Here is a 23,419-nt window from a genome sequence, read left to right as displayed (position 1 = left end):
CGTGACGAGGTATTGCATCTTCTTTCGTTCATTCCGAAGGTGAAATTCCCATTTCATAGTAATCCACTGTGGTTTGTTTAATTTATTTCTTTCACACGTTATTGCTTTCAGAAAATGATGAATAAGGATTAATATCTTGCATTTAAATCATATACCCATTAAATAAAAACTGGTTTCTAGTGATATAATTAAGCATACAGCATAGCATGACAGAAAACGTATTATGTCAAAAACATAGACAGTGTTCAGGTGCAAAAATGTACACAGGGTATCATAATGTAGTAGCAAAAAAATGTAAAATAGCCACGGTGTTGAGATATCATAAGGCAAAATGTCAAAGTCAACTGGTGTTTGTTATATCTTAAAGATTTCGTACTGCATACAAACAAAACAGGAAAACAATCATACATACATGAAAAAATGAAAAATGTACACGGTCTGATATGTAACGCCAAGAAATGACTTTCTTTGTCTTCAGGTTGTATGTTGTGTAGTTGATAGAGGCGATGGAGAAAGAATTTGATAAAATTAATATGTCACTAGATAGATTTGCATAATTGGTCATAAAATGTGTAAGTTTATCTAGAAAAATGTGCACGGTCTGATGTGTAACGACACGAAAAGCGACCTGCTAACCTTACCTTTCCGGGCACTTGCCAAGAAAAAATATGATAATCATCAGTAAGTAGTCACATAAATATAATTGCATCATTGGTCATATAAAAATCAGGAAATGGCATTACAGTGTGATAAATCATAAAGTATGTTCATTCAATACAGGGTTTAATATTGGAGACATGGTGATTGCCTTTGCTTTTTCTGGTTCTCAGAGTTTCGACGTGTACTACATTTGGGTGAGGAATGCTGCGAATTCGATATGGACCTGCGTATAGAAGCTCAAATTTACTACATCTACTCTTTCTTCTGTTGGATAGATAGTGTGTACGTACTAATATCTTCTGTCCAATGTGAAAGTCACGGCGTGTACAAACCTGATTTTGCTGCCTTCTCCGGCGCTCTGCGGCACGTTTGATGTTGTTCAGCGCAATGTCAATTATTTCATGGTGTCGTAGTCGACGAGATGTAGGAAAGGATACTAATTCTTTAATTTCGTTATGTGGTTCAACATTTTTCAGTATAACAGTCGGAGATAGCATAGTAGATTCATTTGGTATCGAGTTAATTACATCCTGGAATGAGAGTATGTGTATGTCCCAATCAATATGTTTTTTATGGCAGTATATTCTACATAGTTTACCAATTTCTTTCATTAGTCGTTCACAAGGGTTCGAAGAAGTATGATACTTGGATATATAGATCGGAGAAATGTTTCTAGCTCGTAACATACGTGTCCATATAGCAGATCGAAACTGTGATCCATTGTAGGAAATTACTTTCATTACATGTCTTACATGGGATAGAAAATGTTTTATAAATGCTTTCGAAACAGATTTAGCAGTAGCTTTGCGTAACGGAGTGAAGGTAACAAATTTTGAAGTGAGTTCAACAGCGACAAAGATGTAGCAAAAACCTCTATTAGTTCTGGGAATCGGACCAAAAATGTCTACAGCGGCCATGTGTCTCAATTTAACAGGTACAATGGGATGTAATGGTAGAATATGTGAAGTCGTATCTGACTTAGCTTTCTGGCAGATTTTACATGACGCTAAAACTCGTCGAAAACGTTTCTCCAAGTTGGCAAAATAACAGTTCTGTCTGAGTATAAGAAAACATTTTCTGGCTCCGTAATGTGCGTAACTTAAATGAGTATACCAAATTAATTTGTTAACAAGCTCGTCAGGAATACATAATAACCAATTGTTGCTGTCAGGGTGAGAGCGGCGAAACAGAATATTATTGCGTACAGTGTAATGGTTTCTAATGGTAACATTATTCCTATCTTGCCAAAGGTGTTTAATTTCTTTCCACACGTTGTCTTTACTCTGCTCTTGTGCTATGTCTCGTAATGACGACGAAATGAAATTTTCAAATGCAACTTGTTGAATGTACATGACGCTGAAATTTGCTTGGCAGAAGTTGGTTGCGTTGTCTTGCTGATTGTTGCTGAGAGAACGGGATAGTGCGTCTGCTACAATATTTTGTGTACCGGGAATATGAACAATTGTAAAATTAAATTCCTGTAAATAAAGTTTCCATCTGCTTAATCTGTCGTGTGTAAATTTAGCGGAAAGTAAAAAGTGTATAGCTCTATGATCTGTGTAAACGGTCGTATGTCTTCCATAAAGAGAATGCCGAAATCTCGTAAATGCCCATACAACACATAATGTTTCAAGTTCTGTGACAGAATAATTGCGTTCAGCAGGCGACAGAATGCGACTCGCAAAGGCGATGTTTTTAATTACTGTAGTACCATCTTCTTCAATTTCCTGAAAAATGTGTACGCCTAAAGCGGTGTTAGAACTGTCGGTGGCAATGGAAAAATTTCTAGTTAGATCTGGATGAGATAAAAGTGGTGCATTCAACAAAGCTTGTTTAAGATTGACAAATTCAGACTGTGCTTGGCTATCCCAGGACCAAATAGTGTTTTTACCTGTCAGTGGACATAATCTAGGAGTGTCTAAGGAAGAGTAATTAATAAATTTACGCAAAAAGTTAATTAAACCCAAAAAGCTGCGTAGTTGTTTCTTCGTCGTAGGAACAGTAATGTCACGTAAAGCTTGAAGGTTTTCCTGGTCAGGCGCAATGCCTTCTGCTGAAATTAAATGTCCAAGAAATTTTATAGAAGTTTTGCCAAAGTGCGATTTACTGAGATTAACTGTGAGTCCTTGTGCACGAAAAGTTCGTAACAGTTGTTCACGAATCAGATTGTGTTCAGACCAGTTAGCTTCTGCAATAAGAATATCGTCTACATACGTTGTGATTCTGTCTTTTATGCAAAAGTGTGTATCGGATGTCGTCAAAACTAATAACTTTTTCGTGAACAAGATTCTGCGTGTCAAAAGTATTGCTTGCGTTGCTGTGCTGTATCTAGTCAAATTCTATCTGACGTGCTATTATTTGCGGGAGGATGCTGTGGCATTTCCACTATTTGTACTGTTCTGTTATTTCTTCCTGACGTATTACGTTCGGGATGATATCTACTGTCTGGTTCATTCAAGATAATCTGTTGTTGCGGATGAATCTGCTGTTGGTAAGACCGACTGTTACGCTGAAAACTGTACTCATTACTTTTACGTCTGTCATGATAGTGCGGGTAAGCTATTACAAACAGCATAGTGAACGCATTATTGTGGCCAAGATAGACACAAAGCCCACGCCTACTACAGTAGTACAAGTTTATAAGCCAACTAGCTCTGCAGATGATAAAGAAATAGATGAAATGTATGATGAGATAAAAGAAATTATTCAGGTAGTGAAGGGAGACGAAAATTTAATAGTCATGGGTGTCTGGAATTCGTCAGTAGGAAAAGGGAGAGAAGGAAACATAGTAGGTGAATATGGATTGGGGGGAAAGAAATGGAAGAAGGTTTTATACATGGAAGAATCCTGGAGACACTAAAAGGTATCAGATAGATTATATAATGGTAAGACAGAGATTTAGGAACTAGGTCTTAAATTGTAAGACATTTCCAGGGGCAGATGTGGGCTCTGACCACAATCTATTGGTTATGAACTGTAGATTAAAACTGAAGAAACTACAAAAAGGTGCTAATTTAAGGAGATGGGACCTGGATAAACTGATTAAACCAGAGGTTGTAGAGAGTTTCAGGGAGAGCATAAGGGAACAATTGGCAGGAATGGGGGAAAGAAATACAGTAGAAGAAGAATGGGTAGTTCTGAGGGATGAAGTGGTGAAGGCAGCAGACGATGAAGTAGGTAAAAAGACATGGGCTAGTAGAAATCCTTGGGTGACACAAGAAATACTGAATTTAATTGATGAAAGGAGAAAATATAAAAATGCAGTAAATGAAGCAGACAAAAAGGAATACAAACGTCTCAAAAATGAGATCGACAGGAAGTGCCAAATGGCTAAGCAGGGATGGCTAGAGGGCAAATGTAAGGATGTAGAGGCTTATCTCACTAGGGGTAAGATAAATACTGCCTACAGGAAAATTAAAGAGACCTTTGGAGAGAAGAGAACCACTTGTATGAATATCAAGAGCTCAGATGGAAACCCAGTTCTAAGCAAAGAAGGGAAGGCAGAAAGGTGGAAGGAGTATATAGAGGGTTTATACAAGGGCGATGTACTTGAGGACAATATTATGGAAATGGAAGAGGATGTAGATGAAGACGAAATGGGAGATAAGATACTGCGTGAAGAGTTTGATAGAGCACTGAAAGACCTCAGTCGAAACAAGGCCCCGGGAGTAGACAACATTCCATTAGAACTACTGACAGCTTTGGGAGGGCCAGTCATGACAAAACTCTACCATCTGGTGAGCAAGATGTATGAGACAGGCGAAATACCTTCAGACTTCAAGAAGAATATAATAATTCCAATCCCAAAGAAAGCAGGCGTTGACAGATGTGAAAATTACCGAACTATCAGTTTAATAAGTCACGGCTGCAAAATACTAACGCGAATTCTTTACAGACGAATGGAAAAACTGGTAGAAGCGGACCTCGGGGAAGATCAGTTTGGATTCCGTAGAAATGTTGGAACACGTGAGGCAATACTAACCTTACGACTTATCTTAGAAGAAAGAATAAGAAAAGGCAAACCTACTTTTCTAGCATTTGTAGACTTAGAGAAAGCTTTTGACAAAGTTAATGGGAATACTCTCTTTCAAATTCTGAAGGTGGCAGGGGTAAAATACAAGGAACGAAAGGCTATTTACAATTTGTACAGAAACCAGATGGCAGTTATAAGAGTCGAGGGGCATGAAAGGGAAGCAGTGGTTGGGAAGGGAGTGAGACAGGGTTGTAGCCTCTCCCCGATGTTATTCAATCTGTATATTGAGCAAGCAGTAAAGGAAACAAAAGGAAAATTCGGAGTAGGTATTAAAATTCATGGAGAAGAAATAAAAACTTTGAGGTTCGCCGATGACATTGTAATTCTGTCAGAGACAGCAAAGGACTTGGAAGAGCAGTTGAACGGAATGGACAGTGTCTTGAAAGGAGGATATAAGATGAACATCAACAAAAGCAAAACGAGGATAATGGAATGTAGTCAAATTAAATCGGGTGATGCTGAGGGAATTAGATTAGGAAATGAGACACTTAAAGTAGTAATGGTGTTTTGCTATTTAGGGAGTAAAATAACTGATGATGGTCGAAGTAGAGAGGATATAAAATGTAGACTGGCAATGGAAAGGAAAGCGTTTCTGAAGAAAAGAAATTTGTTAACATCGAGTATAGATTTAAGTGTCAGGAAGTCGATTCAGAAAGTATTTGTATGGAGTGTAGCCATGTATGGAAGTGAAACATGGACGATAAATAGTTTGGACATGAAGAGAATAAAAGCTTTCGAAATGTGGTGCTACAGAAGAATGCTGAAGATTAAATGGGTAGATCACATAACTAATGAGGAGTTATTGAATAGAATTGGGGAGAAGAGGAGTTTGTGGCACAACTTGACAAAAAGAAGGGACCGGTTGTTAGGACATGTTTTGAGGCATCAAGGGATCACAAATTTAGCATTGGAGGGCAGCGTGGAGGGTAAAAATCGTAGAGGGAGACCAAGAGATGAATACACTAAGCAGATGCAGAAGGATGTAGGTTGCAGTAAGTGCTGGGAGATGAAGAAGCTTGCACAGGATAGAGTAGCATTGAGAGCTGCATCAAACCACTCTCAGGACTGAAGACCACAACAACAACAACATGATAGTCATTTCTATACGGTGCATTGCGATATGAGTTGAAATGGTGCGTTTTCTGTACGTAGTTATTTCCTTGTTGCTGTGCGTTACTTTTTGGTGAAGCCGACGCTATACGTGTAGGCGGCGAAACATTAAAGCTTGGTTGACCTTGCACATTGCATTGTTGGTTAGGTATGCTAACCGGCTGGCTTTGATGCTGTTGCGGAGAAAAACCTGTATTGTTACCAAAATGTGTTTGCGACTGCTGAAAATGTTGTACATACTGATGATTAAAATTTCGTTTGTTATTAAAATTACGGCGGTAGTTGTCATTTCGGGAGTGTGCAAAGAAAACTGTCACTTTCGGTAAAATTTGTCATATCAGGTTTTCTTTATACATCCTTAATCCTAGATAGATCGATAGTTGAAGAGCTGTTTTGATAGATGTAAAGGATAGTAGAAGAGAAGGCAGCAGTGCAGAAAACTAAAGATGGAACAGCACTACTACAGCTCCGGGCCCTGTGCACGCTACGGCACATATTCATGGAAGTGTAATGAATCCCCTGAGGTCGATTACGCGCTACAAATAAATTTTAATTTCTGTGTTACAGGCAATGCCGGTGAAAATTCAGAAACAAATCGTTGTATCCAGTCCAATGCTAGTTTCTGCATTACAGACCAAGCTGATGAAAATACAAAAGCAAATTGTCGTATCCAGTCCAAAGCGTGTACCTGTGCTCTGTCATTTTTAAATACCTTAGATTTTTTTACGGATAAAAATTGCTTATAATCACAATTGTCGCCTCTGAATGTGTGAACAGGTTCAGGATTGAATGAGAATCTGTTTGTCTGTGTCTGTTCAGATTCTAAGTCGCGTGGTCTCTGTAAATTACTTAAGTTATGCTGGCTGTGTGAGTGTGACAAATGTTCGGAACGTGGCGTATGCTGTGACGTGTTAGTGACTGAAACATTTTTCATTTCTGTCACTTTAATACGTTCGTCAATTTGGCTGATCTGTTGTTCAAATTTCTTATCGACTTCCGTATCCAGAGTGCGTGAAACTTCTGCTGATATTAATTTAAACTCGTCGCGTATCTGTGTTGCGTTTTCTGAACATTGTTCAGTGACTACATTACTTTCATCTCTAAGTAATTTCGTTGTGGCTACACGTGTACTACTTAATTCTGGTGCCACAGATCTAGTTTCTTCACTACTGTTCCTAGCACAAGCCTTAATTTCCTCACGTAATTGTTCTTTAGTATCATGACGTTGCACGGTAACGGCTGTAATCTGTTCATTAAGTTGTTTGTTCTGTTCGTTAAGGTTGTCGTGTTTGTCATTCGACTGTTTGAAACTTTGGTTAAGTTGTTCGCTCGATTCATTAAATTCTTTATAACTGTTGTCTTGTTTTTCATTAAATTGTTTGAAACTGTTGTTCAGTTTTTCATTCCATTGTATGAGATTCATTAAGTTTGTCCTGTTTTTCATTAAGTTGTTTGTTCGATTCAATAACTCGTTTGAGAAGGTCGTCTTGTTCTTTCTTGATTTGTAGTAATAATGCCACAACTTGATCCCAGCCAAAATTAGCGGCTCTATTCTCTGTACTGTGTGATGGTGTATCTGCATGTGTTAGGTTTTGTGTAACCATTTGGTTATTCTGTGATTCTTGAAGAAAAGGATTGCCAATCGGATGTGCACTGTGGGTCACTACCTCGGAACCAAATAAATCTGACGTATTCTGACTACACTGTTCATTTTCGACAGAAACATTTATCTGTTCGTTACATAAATTTTGCAGATCGGGTGTGTCAAACTGGACAGCGTTCATTGTAAGGGGACTAATGACCTCAGCAGTTGAGTCCCACAGTGCTCAGAGCCATTTTTGAGCCGTTCATTGTAACGGAACGTGCCGCGTCATCAATCGTTACATTTACTGAGGACATAATTGAATTTGTTTGTTCATCATTAGGATCAAAATCAATATAAGTGATCGGTACGCACTGATTATCTGTAATTAGGGGATCATCATTATTACACTGAGTGTCGCAAGTATTATCGGTAAAATTATTCGAGTCGACTATTTTACTCATTGCACATCGCGATATACTGTTTGGAGTTTTTCGCGGCATTTTTCACAAATCAAAATTAAGCACAAAAATAAAACAATGACAAAGCAAAAAAAAAATGAACAAACACAATTACAACAAAGAGCAATAAATTGCCGATGATCTGTGAAAGAAAAAGTGACAAATTAGTAAATGAGTTGCACCAGATGCAAACTACATTTAAGTAAATAAGTTCAGATATATGAGTACTTCTCAGAAATTCACAAAGAAATACGAACCTGGCCGGTTGTCGCCAAGTGTAGCTTCCCCACAAAATTTTAAAATAAATAATAAATTATTTTGGTTAATGATTCTAATTTTTGTGTAACCTCAGAATAAAATTGGTTCCCATTTATAACCTCCCTACAGAAATTCATTCACATTTAACCTCCACACAAAATTTGTTTCCCATTTCATGTAAGCTGGAAACAGAAAAATTCCTAAACCTCGTGCCGGCCGCGGTGGTCTAGCGGTTCTGGCGCTGCAATCCGGAACCGCGGGACTGCTACGGTCGCAGGTTCGAATCCTGCCTCGGGCAAGGGTGTGTGTGATGTCCTTAGGTTAGTTAGGTTTAAGTAGTTCTAAGTTCTAGGGGACTTATGACCTAAGATGTTGAGTCCCATAGTGCTCAGAGCCATTTGAACCATTTGAACCTAAACCTCGTAATAATAATAAAAAAAAATTCAGTAACCTGGTAAATTTTGGACGACAGCAGTGCTGCGTCATGGTCCTGTAAGATCATTCTGAATAAAAAGCAAAAATTCTTACCTCGATAAAATCGGCAACTATCTGCTCTTGCAATAGCTCTTTCCGGCACAGCTCTGTGCAATGCTGGCCTATTCATTTGTATTTTTATGAAAGGAAGCAACTGATTTTTCTTTTGCAACAATCGAAATGATCATGGATTGGAGAAATTAGTAAATTCTTTAAATTGAAATGAATGCTTGTTAGAAATTACTTTATGTGACAAAGATTATTATTAGGACATTTTTAAAAGATTTACATGGGAGTTCACATAACATTACTAGATATGCGCGAGGCTGCTTTTACCTTATACTATAACGCTCAGGCTCCGCCATCGGTGCACCACGACCGGCCCACCCAACACGATACACCAGACAAGAGCAGACTGCAGACTAGCGCAGACTAGCAACAACTTACTGCTACACAGTTCCTACTGCATACAACACTGCTCTTTGGTCTCAGATTCTCTTATAGCTTACATATCGCAGGCAGCGCATATCTCTTACAAACATCTGAGGTCATCAGTCCCCTAGAACTTAGAACCACTTAAACCTAACTAACCTAAGGACATCACACACATCCATGCCCGAGGCAGGATTCGAACCTGCGACCTTAGCGGTCGCGGAATATGCTTCAGGAATGATTCTCTTACTACAGACGAGATATAATAATGTGTGAGTGAATTCGTAAAGGACCAAACTGCTGAGGTCATCGGTCCATAGACTTACACACTACTTCAACTAACTTAAAGTAACTTCTGCTATGAACACCACACACATCAATGCCGAGTGGGACTCGAACCTCCGGCGGGAGGGGCCGCGTAATCCGTGGCAAAGCGCCTCAAACCCCGTGAACACTCCGCGCAGCGATGTTATAATGGCTCATAATTTATACGGTGGAGTGTTTTGACTTTCCTGTAGCACCGATGAGAATCCTAGAACTTATTCTTCGATTCTCAGCTTGTACTCTGTCTCTAATAACCTCGTCCGCGTCGACGCAACGTTCAGTCCTAATCTCCTTTCCTTGCAAGACTAGGCAGTACCTAGTGTTTAGAATAGAGTTTCTTTCGTAGGAAAATTGCAGGTTCCCAGTGTTGTAGTCTTACTTCATCTACAACTTAGTTTATACGTGCAATACGCTTCATAATCCTACACGTCGTTCTCACAAATACTTGTATAATGTGCATGACTCTGGGTCTATCTCATTAACCTGTTCCATTTCTCTGGAGCGCTCTCTTCAGTGCCTGTACATGACTATCAGCCCAAGAAGACGTATTGTATCCCACCGGTCAGGAAATCTTCGATACAAACGAGTATCTGGTTAGATATCCTAGAGGAACAATTTTCAATAGATGCCGTTGATGTGGTACTGAATCAAAAGCATTTCCACCATCCATGTCTCTTTGGATATCGTGAGTAAAGAGGACAAGGTGAGGTTCATTCGATCGATGTCTTCGGAACCAATGTAAGTGCTACCTCCTTGACTGGTGAAGAACCTCTACCATTACTTTTCCCACAGCATAACATCTGGGACCTACTGATAACAAACAGACCCGAACTTTTCGACTCTGTAAGCGCAGAACAGGGAATCAGTGATCATAAGGCCATTGCAGCATCCCTGAATATGGAAGTTAATAGGAATATAAAGAAAGGGAGGAAGGTTTATCTGTTTAGCAAGAGTAATAGAAGGTAGATTTCAGACTACCTAACAGATCAAAACGAAAATTTCTGTTCCGACACTGACAATGTTGAGTGTTTATGGAAAAAGTCCAAGGCAATCGTAAAATGCATTTTAGACAGGTACGTGCCGAGTAAAACTGTGAGGGACGGGAAAAACCCACCGTGGTTCAACAACAAAGTTAGGAAACTACTGCGAAAGCAAAGAGAGCTTCACTCCAAGTGTAAACGCAGCAAAACCTCTCAGACAAACAGAAGCTAAACGATGTCAAAGTTAGAGTAAGGAGGGCTATGCGGGAAGCGTTCAGTGAATTCGAAAGTAAAATTCTATGTACCGACTTGACAGAAAATCCTAGGAAGTTCTGGTCTTACGTTAAATCAGTAAGTGGCTCAAAACAGCATATCCAGACACTCTGGGATGATGATGGCATTGAAACAGAGGATGACACGCGTAAAGCTGAAATACTAAACACCGTTTTCCAAATCTGTTTAACAGAGGAAGACCGCACTGCAGTTCCTTCTCTAAATCCTCGCACAAACGAAAAAATGGCTGACGTCAAAATAAGTGTCCAAGGAATAGAAAAGCAACTGGAATCACTCAACAGAGGAAAGTCCACTGGACCTGACGGGATACCAATTCGATTCTACACAGAGTACGCGAAAGAACTTGCCCCCCTTCTAACAGCCGTGTACCGCAAGTCTCTAGAGGAACGGAAGGTACCAAATGATTGGAAAAGAGGGGTCGTCGAGCAGATGCGCAAAACTATAGACCTATATCTCTGACGTCGATCTGTTGTAGAATTTTAGAACATGTTTTTTGCTCGCGTATCTTGTCGTTTTTGGAAACCCAGAATCTACTCTGTAGGAATCAACATGGATTCCGAAAACAGCGATCGTGTGAGATCCAACTCGCTTTATTTGTTCATGAGACCCAGAAAATATTAGATACAGGCTCCCAGGTAGATGCTTTTTCCATGACTTCCGGAAGGCGTTCGATACAGTTCCGCACTGTCGCCTGATAAACAAAGTAAGAGCCTACGGAATATTCGACCAGCTGTGTGGCTGGATTGAAGAGTTTTTAGCAAACAGAAAACAGCATGTTGTTATCAATGGAGAGACGTCTACAGACGTTAAAGTAACCTCTGGCGTGCCACAGGGGAGTGTTATGGGACCATTGCTTTTCACAATATATATATGTGACCTAGTAGATAGTGTCAGATGTTCCATGCGGCTTTTCGCGGATGATGCTGTAGTATACAGAGAAGTTGCAGCATTAGAAAATTGTAGCGAAATGCAGGAAGATCTGCAGCGGAAAGGCACTTGGTGCAAGGAGTGGCAACTGACCCTTAACATAGACAAATGTAATGTATTGCGAATACATAGAAAGAAGAATCCTTTATTGTATGATTATATGATAGCGGAACAAACACTGGTAGCAGTTACTTCTGTAAAATATCTGGGAGTATGCGTGCGGAGCGATTTGAAGTGGAATGATCATATAAAATTAATTGTTGGTAAGGCGGGTACCAGGTTGAATGGTTCAAATGGCTCTGAGCACTATGCGACTTAACTGCTGAGGTCATCAGTCGCCTAGAACTTAGAACTATTTAAACCTAACTAACCTAAGGACATCACACACATCCATGCCCGAGGCAGGATTCGAACCTGCGACCGTAGCGGTCGCTCGGCTCCAGACTGTAGCGCCCAGAACCGCACGGCCACTCCGGCCGGCGTACCAGGTTGAGATTCATTGGGAGAGTGCTTAGAAAATGTAGTCCATCAACAAAGGAGGTGGCTTACAAAACACTCGTTCGACCTATACTTGAGTATTCCTCATCAGTGTGGGATCCGTACCAGATCGGGTTGACGGAGGAGATAGAGAAGATCGAAAGAAGAGCGGCGCGTTTCGTCACAGCGTTATTTGGTAACCGTGATAGCGTTACGGAGATGTTTAGCAAACTCAAGTGGCAACTCTGCAAGAGAGGCGTTCTGCATCGCGGTGTAGCTTGCTCGACAGGTTTCGAGAGGGTGCGTTTCTAGATGAGGTATCGAATATATTGCTTCCCCCTACTTATACCTCCCGAGGAGATCACGAATGTAAAATTAGAGAGATTCTAGCGCGCACGGAGGTTTTCAGACAGTCGTTCTTCCCGCGTACTATATACGACTGGAACAGAAAAGGGAGGCAATGACAGTGGCACGTAAAGTGCCCTCCGCCACATACCAGGTGGCTTGTGGAGTATAAATGTAGATGTAGGTGTAGCCTGTACTGATGTCGGCGTAGAATTACTTCATTGCAAAGTAATCTTCCATGTGGATAAAGCTCTTACTTGCACTGAATGCGTAGCCGGCGATGGTATGGTCGTTGGGAAACAGGTACCACTTACTATTATTTTTGTTGTCCCCGCGCCAGAAACACTCGTCGGCTGCAATAAAAGTTTTGACATAAGTTGCTACTGCTTGATGAGTGAAATCTAGTGTATATATTTTAAAGTAATAAAGAGATGCTCTTTTACTGTCAGGAACTAGAGGTAGCCAACTTTATTGTCTCCCAGGACGTCAACCCTGATCAAACACTTTGATTGGCCAAATATCCAGGGATGGCATTGGATGTGATGTTAATAGCGATTCGCTCCTACGTGAGCGCTCATAACTGTAGTAACATGTCGAAGCATCAACTCACAGTGTTGTGGGAATCGTTTTGGAGAGACATTGAGCCACATGTCTTCTAGCGGAACACCCAAAATTGTAAAAAATTTTGTACTTTCAGCATCTAAACATTAGAATTGAACCATGATAAATAAGACCATTTCAGCTGTATCATAAATATTTACTTCTGATCCAACTACTTTCACGGCGTTAGAGTCTCATCCTCAGTGATACAGATTTATTTCATAATTTATTCCAAACGATAAGCAGTAAATGACCCAACATTCTTTTTCCAATTGTGATAAAATTGCTTAACAGTCAAGAGGTCGGTCCAATTTAAAATAGAGCAGAATGCAGGGAACATCATCCCTATATAGCAAAAGTAAGACTTAACATCGTCGTGACAGCATGAAGTCCGCAGTGACCACCTAGATAAATTCATTGGACTACATCATGTTGGGTCATCTACTGGCTATCGTTTGGACTAAATTATAAATAAGTCTGTGTACCTGTACCTGAAAATGTAGCTCTAACAGCACGAAACTAGTTGGATCAGAAATAAAGATTTATCGTACAGCTGAAGCAGTCTTATTCATTGTGACCCAAAACTGTTCTTTTATAGTTGGTGCTGGGGAACGCACACTGGTATGGATAGCAGTCAATAAATTCATAATCAGGCTAGGATCAGCTGATCTAGAAGATTAACCCATCGTAGTGAACTTACATGAGTGTTCATCAAGTCACCTAAGTGCAAACAAGGAGCGGTGATACATCACTTATTAGTGTACTCTGTTACCAGAAATGGATGCAAAGAATGTAGTCATAACGAGCACCTGTCGCTGGTGCCTGTAGCCGCACAATGGGACCTAACTGCGGTCATGCAAACACATCCCAGACAACACTGAGTCACGTTACGCCTGGACATAATCTTTTATCAAGCAATATCCATAGTTTCATGGGGAATAACTAAACTCGCACTCGGCAGCAGATGTATACAACTGAAACTTGGATTCAGAAGGCCATGCTACATGCCACCACTCTTCCATGGTCCAGGGCCGATGTTGAGGAGCAAAGGGACGCGAGTCGAAAATTGATGGTTGTGGTGAATGCTTTGCATTTACGGTGCTGTCGTAGTGAAAACTGGTTCCTGACGCCACACATTCAAATCGGCGGCGATCGGACTGTCAGCAGACCGTCGATCACATTGTACTGATGTACAGATGCGACCTCACGTGTGTTCATCAAGACTTCTTGTGGGTCTGAGCGGTGGGTGGATTACGCTTGTGAAAACATTGCTTCTAGAATACTGAAAATCCAGTTTAGACATTGCTGAGGCTGAGAAGTCCCCACTCTTGTCTAATTTGTGACATGATACAATTAATGCCTCCTCCATTGATTATCATCTCTCGTGGGAAGTCCGTACATTCTCAACAAGCACTTAGTCTTGTACAAAAATGTTTGCATTTTCAGGAACACACATTTTCAATAACTTGCCAGCAGACATAAAAAGCTTAAAGAAATTCAGTTCATTGTAAATATGTGTGTGTGTGTGTGTGTGTGTGTGTGTGTGTGTGTGTGTGTAAGTACAATCTAACTTCTGCACCATTTCTGTGGAGTAATGTGTTCACTGTATTATAGTAGTTGTATTACACGTTTATTACCTGATAAATAAATAAATAAAACTTTTTTATTTTAAATTCAGTGCATTAGTATTTGTAAAATGACTCTTTCATATAGTGTCCATTAAAAAATATTTGTCATGTATTGTTGTTTTTCTGACATGTTCTACATCCTGGAGGACCTCCTCACTATTAATCAATTGGAATTAAAGTAAATCTAATGTAATCTAATCTGTGTCCAGTATACGCCAGTCATTAACAGACTCCACAAATATCGTCCGCACGCGGACCATATGCCGCACGAAACCGCGACAGTCGGGCATCGTATAAGACACAACTTCAAACGGGACAACTTTTCCTATGCTTTATGACCACTCAGTTTATATCTTCATCCCTAATATGCCGATTGTAAACACACTGTTTACCTTTTAGAATATATGTCATGGTAAATAACATATAAGGTAACAAGTATGTTTTAAATGGCTCTGAGCACTATGCGACTTAACTTCTAAGGTCATCAGTCGCCTAGAACTTAGAACTAATTAAACCTAACTAACCTAAGGACATCACACACATCCATGCCCGAGGCAGGATTCGAACCTGCGACCGCAGCGGTCGCGCGGTTCCAGACTGTAGCGCCTTTAACCGCTTGGCCACCACGGCCGGCTATGTTTTAAATGTTCACCCCGCTGTACACCTGGAAAAAGGATTACCACAAATGGTATGTGATGTTACCTCTGCCAGAACCTAGCAGCGAATGACTTTCCAATATGCTAAGAGTTTGGAAGTCTGTATGATACATTCGGCCCGTTTCAGATTTACAATAACTGGCGTAATATGAATTTCAGCGATGGAAGTATCTTTCGCCTAGTAACATAGCTGGATGAAACTTGGACCATATATGGAAATAACTACTACAACTTAGTACAGAAGGTAACTGAAAGAAATGCGTAATGAGGGGAATGGAAATGACATTTCTTTTCAAAGACAAGAACTAAACGGAAAGCACCGCGATTGATGAAGTTTTCTAGACATTAAACACGGCGTGACGTGGCTCTTACTAATATGATATGTGATCTCCACGGAATTCGATGAAGTCTCGCATTGACATCGATAAAATTGAATTCAAGGGCCGAATGCTCCCCCTAAAAGCCTCACGTGGGGAAGGTGTGTAGAGTCACAAGTGATCCTGACTGGTGAGTGTATCGTGTTCGACGGTTTAGAGATCGGTACGCCTTTGCAATATCATGCCTTCCTACACCATAGCGCCTGGACTATCAAAACGATCACGTTCGACAATGATGGACGCACCCTCACAACATTGGAAGAAAGTTACTTGCGTCCTTAAGTTTTGCGTACCAGTACATAATACTTCACACCTCATTGATGACGTTTGCCTAACATAATTATTATTTGTTATTAGATCAGTTCACTTCGGTGCCAAAACAGCAAGACTCTTTCACCACACAGTTACTAGCGTCAAATTATTTTCCTACGAGCTCGGCCGGTCCTTAACCAGCCGGTTTCTGGTATGGGCCATCCTATCGAATCGAATGCTACATAAGCTGTCCCACCTGTTCGATCAGCCAGTTATTGCTTCTTAAATATAGCCCTGACGGATTCAATAATGGGAAGTCTCAATAATGTATATCTAAATGTAAATTTACTTGTAAGTAAGTAACAAAACTGCACAAAAATATGATTCATTTTGACCACAAAAATGGCTCTGAGCACTATGGGACTTAACTTCTGTGGTCATCAGTCCCCTAGAACTTAGAACTACTTAAACCTAACTAACCAAAGGACATCACACACATCCATGCCCGAGACAGGATTCGAACCTGCGACCGTAGCGGTCGCGCTGTTCCAGACTGTAGCGCCTAGAACGGCCGGCTTTTGACCACAATTATCACACTGATTTCCATTGAGAAGGGTACTTTTTCCATTCACATCACAGTGTTTGAAATAAAAATATGTTCTTGTGGCCTCTTACACACAGATGTGGGTAATGAAGGAGAGTAGTTCAATGGATCACTACTACTTCCTTTCCTTGCAGATGACCGTGACCTGTGCTCTTTTCCAAACACTGCTTATATACTTGTGTCTCCACTGAAGATATTTGTGCTAAACAATCGTCAAGACAGCGCGTTAATTCACTCGGAATTTTTGGGTAGAACTAGAGTGAGTTACCGCAGGACCTTAATATCTTGTTGAAATCAGTTTGCCGGCCAAGGTTGCCGAGCGGATCTAGGCGCTACAGTCTGGAGCCACGCGACCGCTACGGTCGCAGGTTCGAATTCTGCCTCGGGCGTGGATGTGTGTGATGTCCTTAGGTTAGTTAGGTTTAAGTAGTTCTAAGTTCTGAGAGACTGATGACCTTAGAAGTTGAGTCCGATAGTGCTCAGAGCCATTTGTACCATTTTTTGAAATGAGTTTCAACGCCAGTGGTACTGACGGTTACATCAAGCATCGTAGTAGCAATGTAAATATTGAATGGTAGGAACATTCCTTGAATGTCCTTTGTGAAGGACTGTTTGAAGGCAGAAATCAACATGACAACTTATGTGCCGGCCACGGTGGCCGAGCGGTTCTAGGCGCTTCAGTCCGGAACCACGCGACTGCTTCGGTCGTGTGTTCGAATACTGCCTCGGGCATGGATGTGTGTGATGTTCTTAGGTTTGTTAGCTTTCAGCAGTTGTAAGGTCTAGGGGACTGATGACCTTAGCAGTTAAGTACTATAGTGCTCAGACCCAAACATACATGTGCCATGGCATTTTTAAAAAATTCGATCATTTTAAAATCATTCACCTCATTTTACGTCAACACCGGCAAAGCGTTGTGAGTAATTACGTCGTAAAAAATAAATTTGTCAACGAAATATATTTTGTTGCAGGTGAGGAAGGCCAACCAAGAACGGCAACGTCTGTCCCGGCTGCAGAAGAAGGAGATTGGGCTCGCGACGATGCTCCTGTGCGTCGTCATCGTCTTCTTCCTCTGCAACATCCTCGCTCTGGTAAACAACATTCTGGAGGCATTCTACTGCATAAACATCGACCAGCTAGTCAAAACGAGCAACCTGCTCATCACCATCAACTCGTCGGTGAACTTCGTGATCTACGTAATATTCGGGGAGAAGTTCAAGCGTCTGTTCCTGAAGATTTTCTGCTCGCACGGCCGGTGGCTGGGCCACGGGGGTCGCGACTCGCCGGACGGCACGCACGACGACAGCCTCGTGTCAAACGGCGACGGCCGCCACTACTCCATCCGGCTGCAGCGCAGCGTCACCAGACACGCTAGCCGGCGACAGGGGCCACGCGCCCCGTCGCCTGGGCCCTGCGTCTATTATCCCAAGCGCACCCACGAGTGGGACGCCACCACCTCCACCACCGTCAACAAGCTGTGAGGTGGGCATCGTCGGTCAGAGTCACGTCCCCGTGTGGCCTACCCGAATGCCACCACGACAGGAATGCCACCTCCCCCACCATCATCAAAAAGTTATGAGGAGAACAGCTTTAACCATAGTCTGCTATTCAAAGCACAGCCTCGAGTGTTGCAAAACCACCTTCATCCCCGTCAATAATCAGCGAGGGGGGCAGCGTCAGTCACAACCTTATCCCAGTAGTAAATACCCTAAGTACAAGCATCAAAGTGATGCCAGTACATCCTCCACCATCAACAAGCGGTGTGTTGGTCATCATTGGTCACAATCATTTCCCGTGAGGACTACCCCATGTGCAGCCACGACGGCCACCACCGTCAACAAGTTGTGAGGAGGGCAACATCGACCATAGTCTACTACCCAGAGCACAGCTCTGAGTGTCATGCCACCACCCCAACACAGTGAATAGTCTCTGAGTAAGGTATCAACAGTCACAACCCTCACACCAAGTCAAAAGCCCTACCTGCGACGAGAGTGGTACCAGTACGTCCACCGTCGTCAAAATGTTGCAAGGTGAGCATCATCAGTCACAATCGTGTCCTTGTGTCGGCTACCGTAAGTGTATCCCTGACAGGAATGCCACCTCCACCTCCACTGTCAAAAAACTGTGAGGACGGCAGCACCAGCCATAGCGCATTGGTTGAAGTCCAGCCTCAGTTGTGACGCCACCACGACCTCCACCACCGTCAATAATTTGTGAACTGGGCAGAACCAGTCACGACCCTGACCCCATGTCAAAAACCCAAAGTGCAGCCGTGAGAGTGACGCTAGAACCTCCACTACAATCATCACGGACGCGACCATCCCCAAGACCGTTAACAAACTGTGAAAAGGGTACCAATTCTCGACACTCACTGTGGTGTCGATTTTAAAGCGGTACCTTATCACCACTAGACACATGCATGGTACCAATTTTTAGTTATCATTTATCACAATGTTACTTATATTCACTGAGATACTATAAAATCATTTCCATTGTGATGCCCCCTCACAATTTGTTTGAAATCATTCCCAAATTGTTTCTGAAACAATGTTCAACTCCACTGGATCCTTACTAATATATATTTGTGGTGTCATATGTTATGACGTCATCCGTTACTATGTCGCCATGAAATGACTGCATTGCTGTAAAGACATTTCTTTGGTGATCTCTCCCAGAACACCTGGACGAACTGGTCCAGATTGGTATAATTGAGCAGATTCGATACTCAATATCAGTGACTCTGCCTCCCCACCACGTCAGTTTCAAAACGATGCCCTCGTCCACTGTATCACAAATATCACATATTTGAGAAATTATTTATTTCATCTCCATCCATCACAATATCGCTGTGTATTTACTGACACATGGCCACGTCATGTCTATAGTGGTCCAATGCACATCACGTTTAAGATCAAGTTCATGTGAGAATACTATGGGAGGTAAAATACTCAACAACAGGGACCATGTCTCCCCGCAAAATGACTTTTAAATGACAGCATACTCCACTGGTCCTTCCATAGAATACATTACTGGCACCAGATGATATGTCGTCATCCACCACAATCATTGAGATACTGTAGCGTAGTTTCTGTAGTTATCCTGCAACATCTCATTTGAGATCTTGTCCTTATATGTGTGTACTTGGACAGATACAGCAGAGAACGTCATGGACCACCTACACCTTCTGCAGTGGTGTCTCATGCAACCCAGAGAAGAATTGCTAAAATGTCGAAGATCCACTAACCATCAACGCCTCATCATACTGTTAATTTATTAATTTTATATTCTACATGTGGAACTATTGCGGTTAGCTCGACGAATCAAAGAGACGTTCTGCGGCAGCGAATGGCGTCTCTTTGGTTACCGCTCTGAAGTTTCCACCTTATCTGACTCATCTCGCCAATACGTCCATAGCTGGTAACTGCAGACCCTGTGTTGCCATCACTACCCTCTTATTTCCATATCAAGTGTACTCTTCTTATCGTCATTTGTTACCACGCGAGCATACACCGCCGGGTGCAGCAATCAACGTGACACATTCCATTCCAGGTCAATGACTTTTCATAAGTGCAATGTAAGGGATGAGCAGAACGTAAAAGATAACCCTCCCATTAGTGCTGTTTCCGCTGATGTCACAGAAATAGGGTGAAATTAAAAGGCATATAAATTAAATGGACACCCAATAATTTCCTTTACAACATTTTCCTCAACGTTCACCTGATGAACAACAGTAAAAACCCGTTCGTTTTTCTTCCTTGAAATACCCTTTTTCCTATTACAAAATGAACCTTAAAAGGCTCAACGAAACCCAGTGCAAAGTATTTACAGCCAGTTTGTGATACAGGGCTCATTAATCGAGTAGTAAGGAACCCGTTTAACTTCACTTAAGTCACAGTGGGAAATGGCGAGAGTGACAAGAGGCAGGGATTCAAAGTGTCAAAATTTAAAAACACTGTGCACTTTTAGAACTGCAGCTCACTCTGTTTAAAACCTACCAGTTAACCACGTGTATTAAATTTAGCTCTGTATCTTCTATAGGAATCCTATGTAACTGCTGAAGCCTCCAAAACATCAAGCTGCCGTGAAACATCATCTAAGACATATCTACGTGGGGCGACTCATCTTTCATGTCGGCAAGCAGAAGAGTCTTGCATTATGCTGGAAACTGATTGCCGATATGAAAGATGATTCGCCCCACGTAAATATGTCTTAGTTCTAAAAGCTACTGAGAAGTGTGAAGTATGTTTGTCAAGAGAAGAGGACTCCTGTTGTTTCATTTATGTGACTGCTCAACTAAATACAATAAGCCAAACGAGGATGCTGCATTTAAATACTGTTGTGGTACAATAGCCAACATTCTGCAAAGTCGAGACATGAGCACTGACGAGATTTATGTCTTGTGTGGTGTATTAATAGGATAATCTGAAATCCATTTTAAGTAAGACACAGGAAGAACGCAGGTGTACTGTCCACATGGAAGCCCTACGAGTACTATACATTCCTTGGCACTGTGACATCCGTACGTTGCCACGATTTACGGCACTTCCCTTGGTATTATTTCACTATATTACTGATTGTGTGTGTGTGTGCGTGTGTGTGTGTGTGTGTGTGTGTGTGTGTGTGTGTGTGTGTGTGCGCGCGCGCGCGCTCGCGCGCGCGCGCTCGCGCGCGTCACGAGTAGTATGATAACTGAGGGAACAGAAATTTCCTTAATCTGTATAAGGTCATGTGTGGTTTTGTCGTTCGTAAAAAATCGCTAGAATCACAATATGCTAAGGCTCATTGTTAAGTAATTATTTAATTTCTTTGGAATTAGATTCTTTCGTGTTACATTTTTCGCTATTAACGCTCTAAGCAGAGACAGAGACCCATTTGTTATGTTGTTATCTCGACTGTGGGTAACAGGATACTATCCGTCTGTAGAGAGTGTCTCTCCTTAGAGTCATCAAGTGCATTTTCTCTGCTGTTTGATAAGATAATTCCAATTTAGTTGTTGCATTGTGTTCCTGGAGCCAGCCCAAACAAATAGTGATCGTTACGTCTTTCACGCGACACCAAACGTCAACAGAAAGCATCGGTTTGTTTCCCTCAACGAAAAAAAAAAAAAAAAGAAAATAGAAAAAAATGTTAAGCGGAATTTTACGTGCCAGTTCGATAGAATGATCCTACATTATTTTAGTGCGATATTTTTTCTGTCGATATGAATTACCAGGGACAGTAAATCACGAGGAATAACTAGTAGTCAGGATCGACAGCACCGAACTGGCTCGCGCTGACTGCTCCCGCCAAGCAGGAAGCGCTACTTAGTCGCTGCTGGACGACTGTATATTCTTCGTGATTTACTCGCCCTGTTAATACATACAGATAAAACAAATATCGCACTAGACTAATCTTGAACCACTCTACCGAGTGGGCACGAAAAATTCCGCTTTAAAATCCATTTTGCTTCTAATGGCAAACAAACCGACGCTCTCTGCTGACACTGGCCTTCGCATGAACGACGGGACAAGCAGTAATAGTTTGAGCTGAGTTACGCAAAACGTTGCGGAAACTAAATGGAAAAGATCTAACGAAAAACCAGAGAAAATACACTTGACGACTCTTAGGAGGGACACCCGGTATTTTCCTGTGTGCCCTACCGATATTAAACCCGTGTCCAAATTCCCGGTCTGAAATACCATATTTGTAAGCTGTGACGAAGACAGTATTTCGTGAGTAGCTCATTTGATTTAATGCTAGTGTTTAATGATTTTTGTAGTAAATATTAAGTGTCTGAACTATGAGTTCATCAGCTGTGTGAGTGGATGCTGTTGCCGTACAAGCAGACCCTCCTTCCGATCAGATAGATCAGGATAACGTCGGTGGGCTGGTCACTTTTTTCTTCGCTACATTCTTGTCCACTCCTTACAACAACCTTACCTAAGTTTCGTCTGTATTAAAGCATCACTACATCAATTAATGTTTTAGTTACTTTTAATATGCGCATGTTCTGTCGCCTGACGTTCTGTGTTTGTCTCTTTTACGCATCTTTGTGTTAGGTGTGTGATAGGCGTTTCCAAAATTTCAGTGAAGGATTTATAGATGTTTCTTGCTGAGATATGTTTGCATTACGTTCCAAATCAGTTATATTGGATTTAAATCACAGCTGGAAGGAGATAGTAAAAGGTCAAGAAACTCGATTTCTTCTAAAATCTATACAAAATTACACAAGCATATGTTTATTTGCCTTGTAAATTACGAATATTTCTCCTTTGGTAATGTTTTCTGCTAATGAAATACTGTTTTTCTTAGGCGCGACAGCGTATTTTCTTTACATGGTATAACATTTGAAATTTTACTTTCACTAACTATATGAACGAAGCATTGCCAAATACAGCACCGCATATACATGCTGTATTTGAGATATGTTATTAGCACAACCGTCAGACGTCATTTGTACTGTTCATGTAATATGCTTTTAGAAATGGAGTAGTGATGCCTTCGTGTCTCCGTTCAGTACAGATATATCCTACTCTGATATCACATCACTAGCAATGATTTCCTAGGAGGTGTCGCCTTTTTACACATATAAGCAAAGTAATACAGCAGACATTCTGCAGTGCACAGCTGGCCCGCTGACTAAACTTACTGATCGTAGGAGGGCACGTAATTCACCCATTCCGCAACCCACGCAACTTTTTCAGCTACTTCCAGCATCTTCCCCCGGTAAAGGAATTTCAGACTGGTAATAAGACGCACGTTGGTGAAAAACAACACTGTGAATCGTGCCTCGGGAAACACTGAAACTTTTGTCGCCACATCATTAGATGTGACGCTTTATGACCAATGAACTACTATTGCAAGTGAATTGAATTCCCGAATTAAGCTGAAGATCATCATTGGCATCAATCATCAGAGCATCACCAATAAATCAGGGCACAGCAACACAGTGTTCCTAGTATTATA

General features: G+C 41.4%; 1 protein-coding gene across 1 annotated transcript in view; it reads left to right on the top strand.

Annotated features, from left to right (window-relative positions):
- LOC126249368 (FMRFamide receptor) overlaps nt 1–17,955 on the top strand; it is a 319,040-nt gene extending 301,085 nt beyond the window's left edge. The window contains exon 2 of the mRNA XM_049951020.1: nt 17,446–17,955. Coding sequence (XP_049806977.1) covers nt 17,446–17,955 — 510 coding nt within the window. The remainder of the gene's footprint in view (nt 1–17,445) is intronic.
- The last annotated feature ends 5,464 nt before the right edge of the window (nt 17,956–23,419 follow it).

This window comes from Schistocerca nitens, chromosome 3, assembly GCF_023898315.1.
Source record: "Schistocerca nitens isolate TAMUIC-IGC-003100 chromosome 3, iqSchNite1.1, whole genome shotgun sequence".
In the NCBI taxonomy this organism is placed as follows: Eukaryota; Metazoa; Arthropoda; class Insecta; order Orthoptera; family Acrididae; genus Schistocerca; species Schistocerca nitens.
This window is presented reverse-complemented; position numbering and strand designations above follow the sequence as displayed.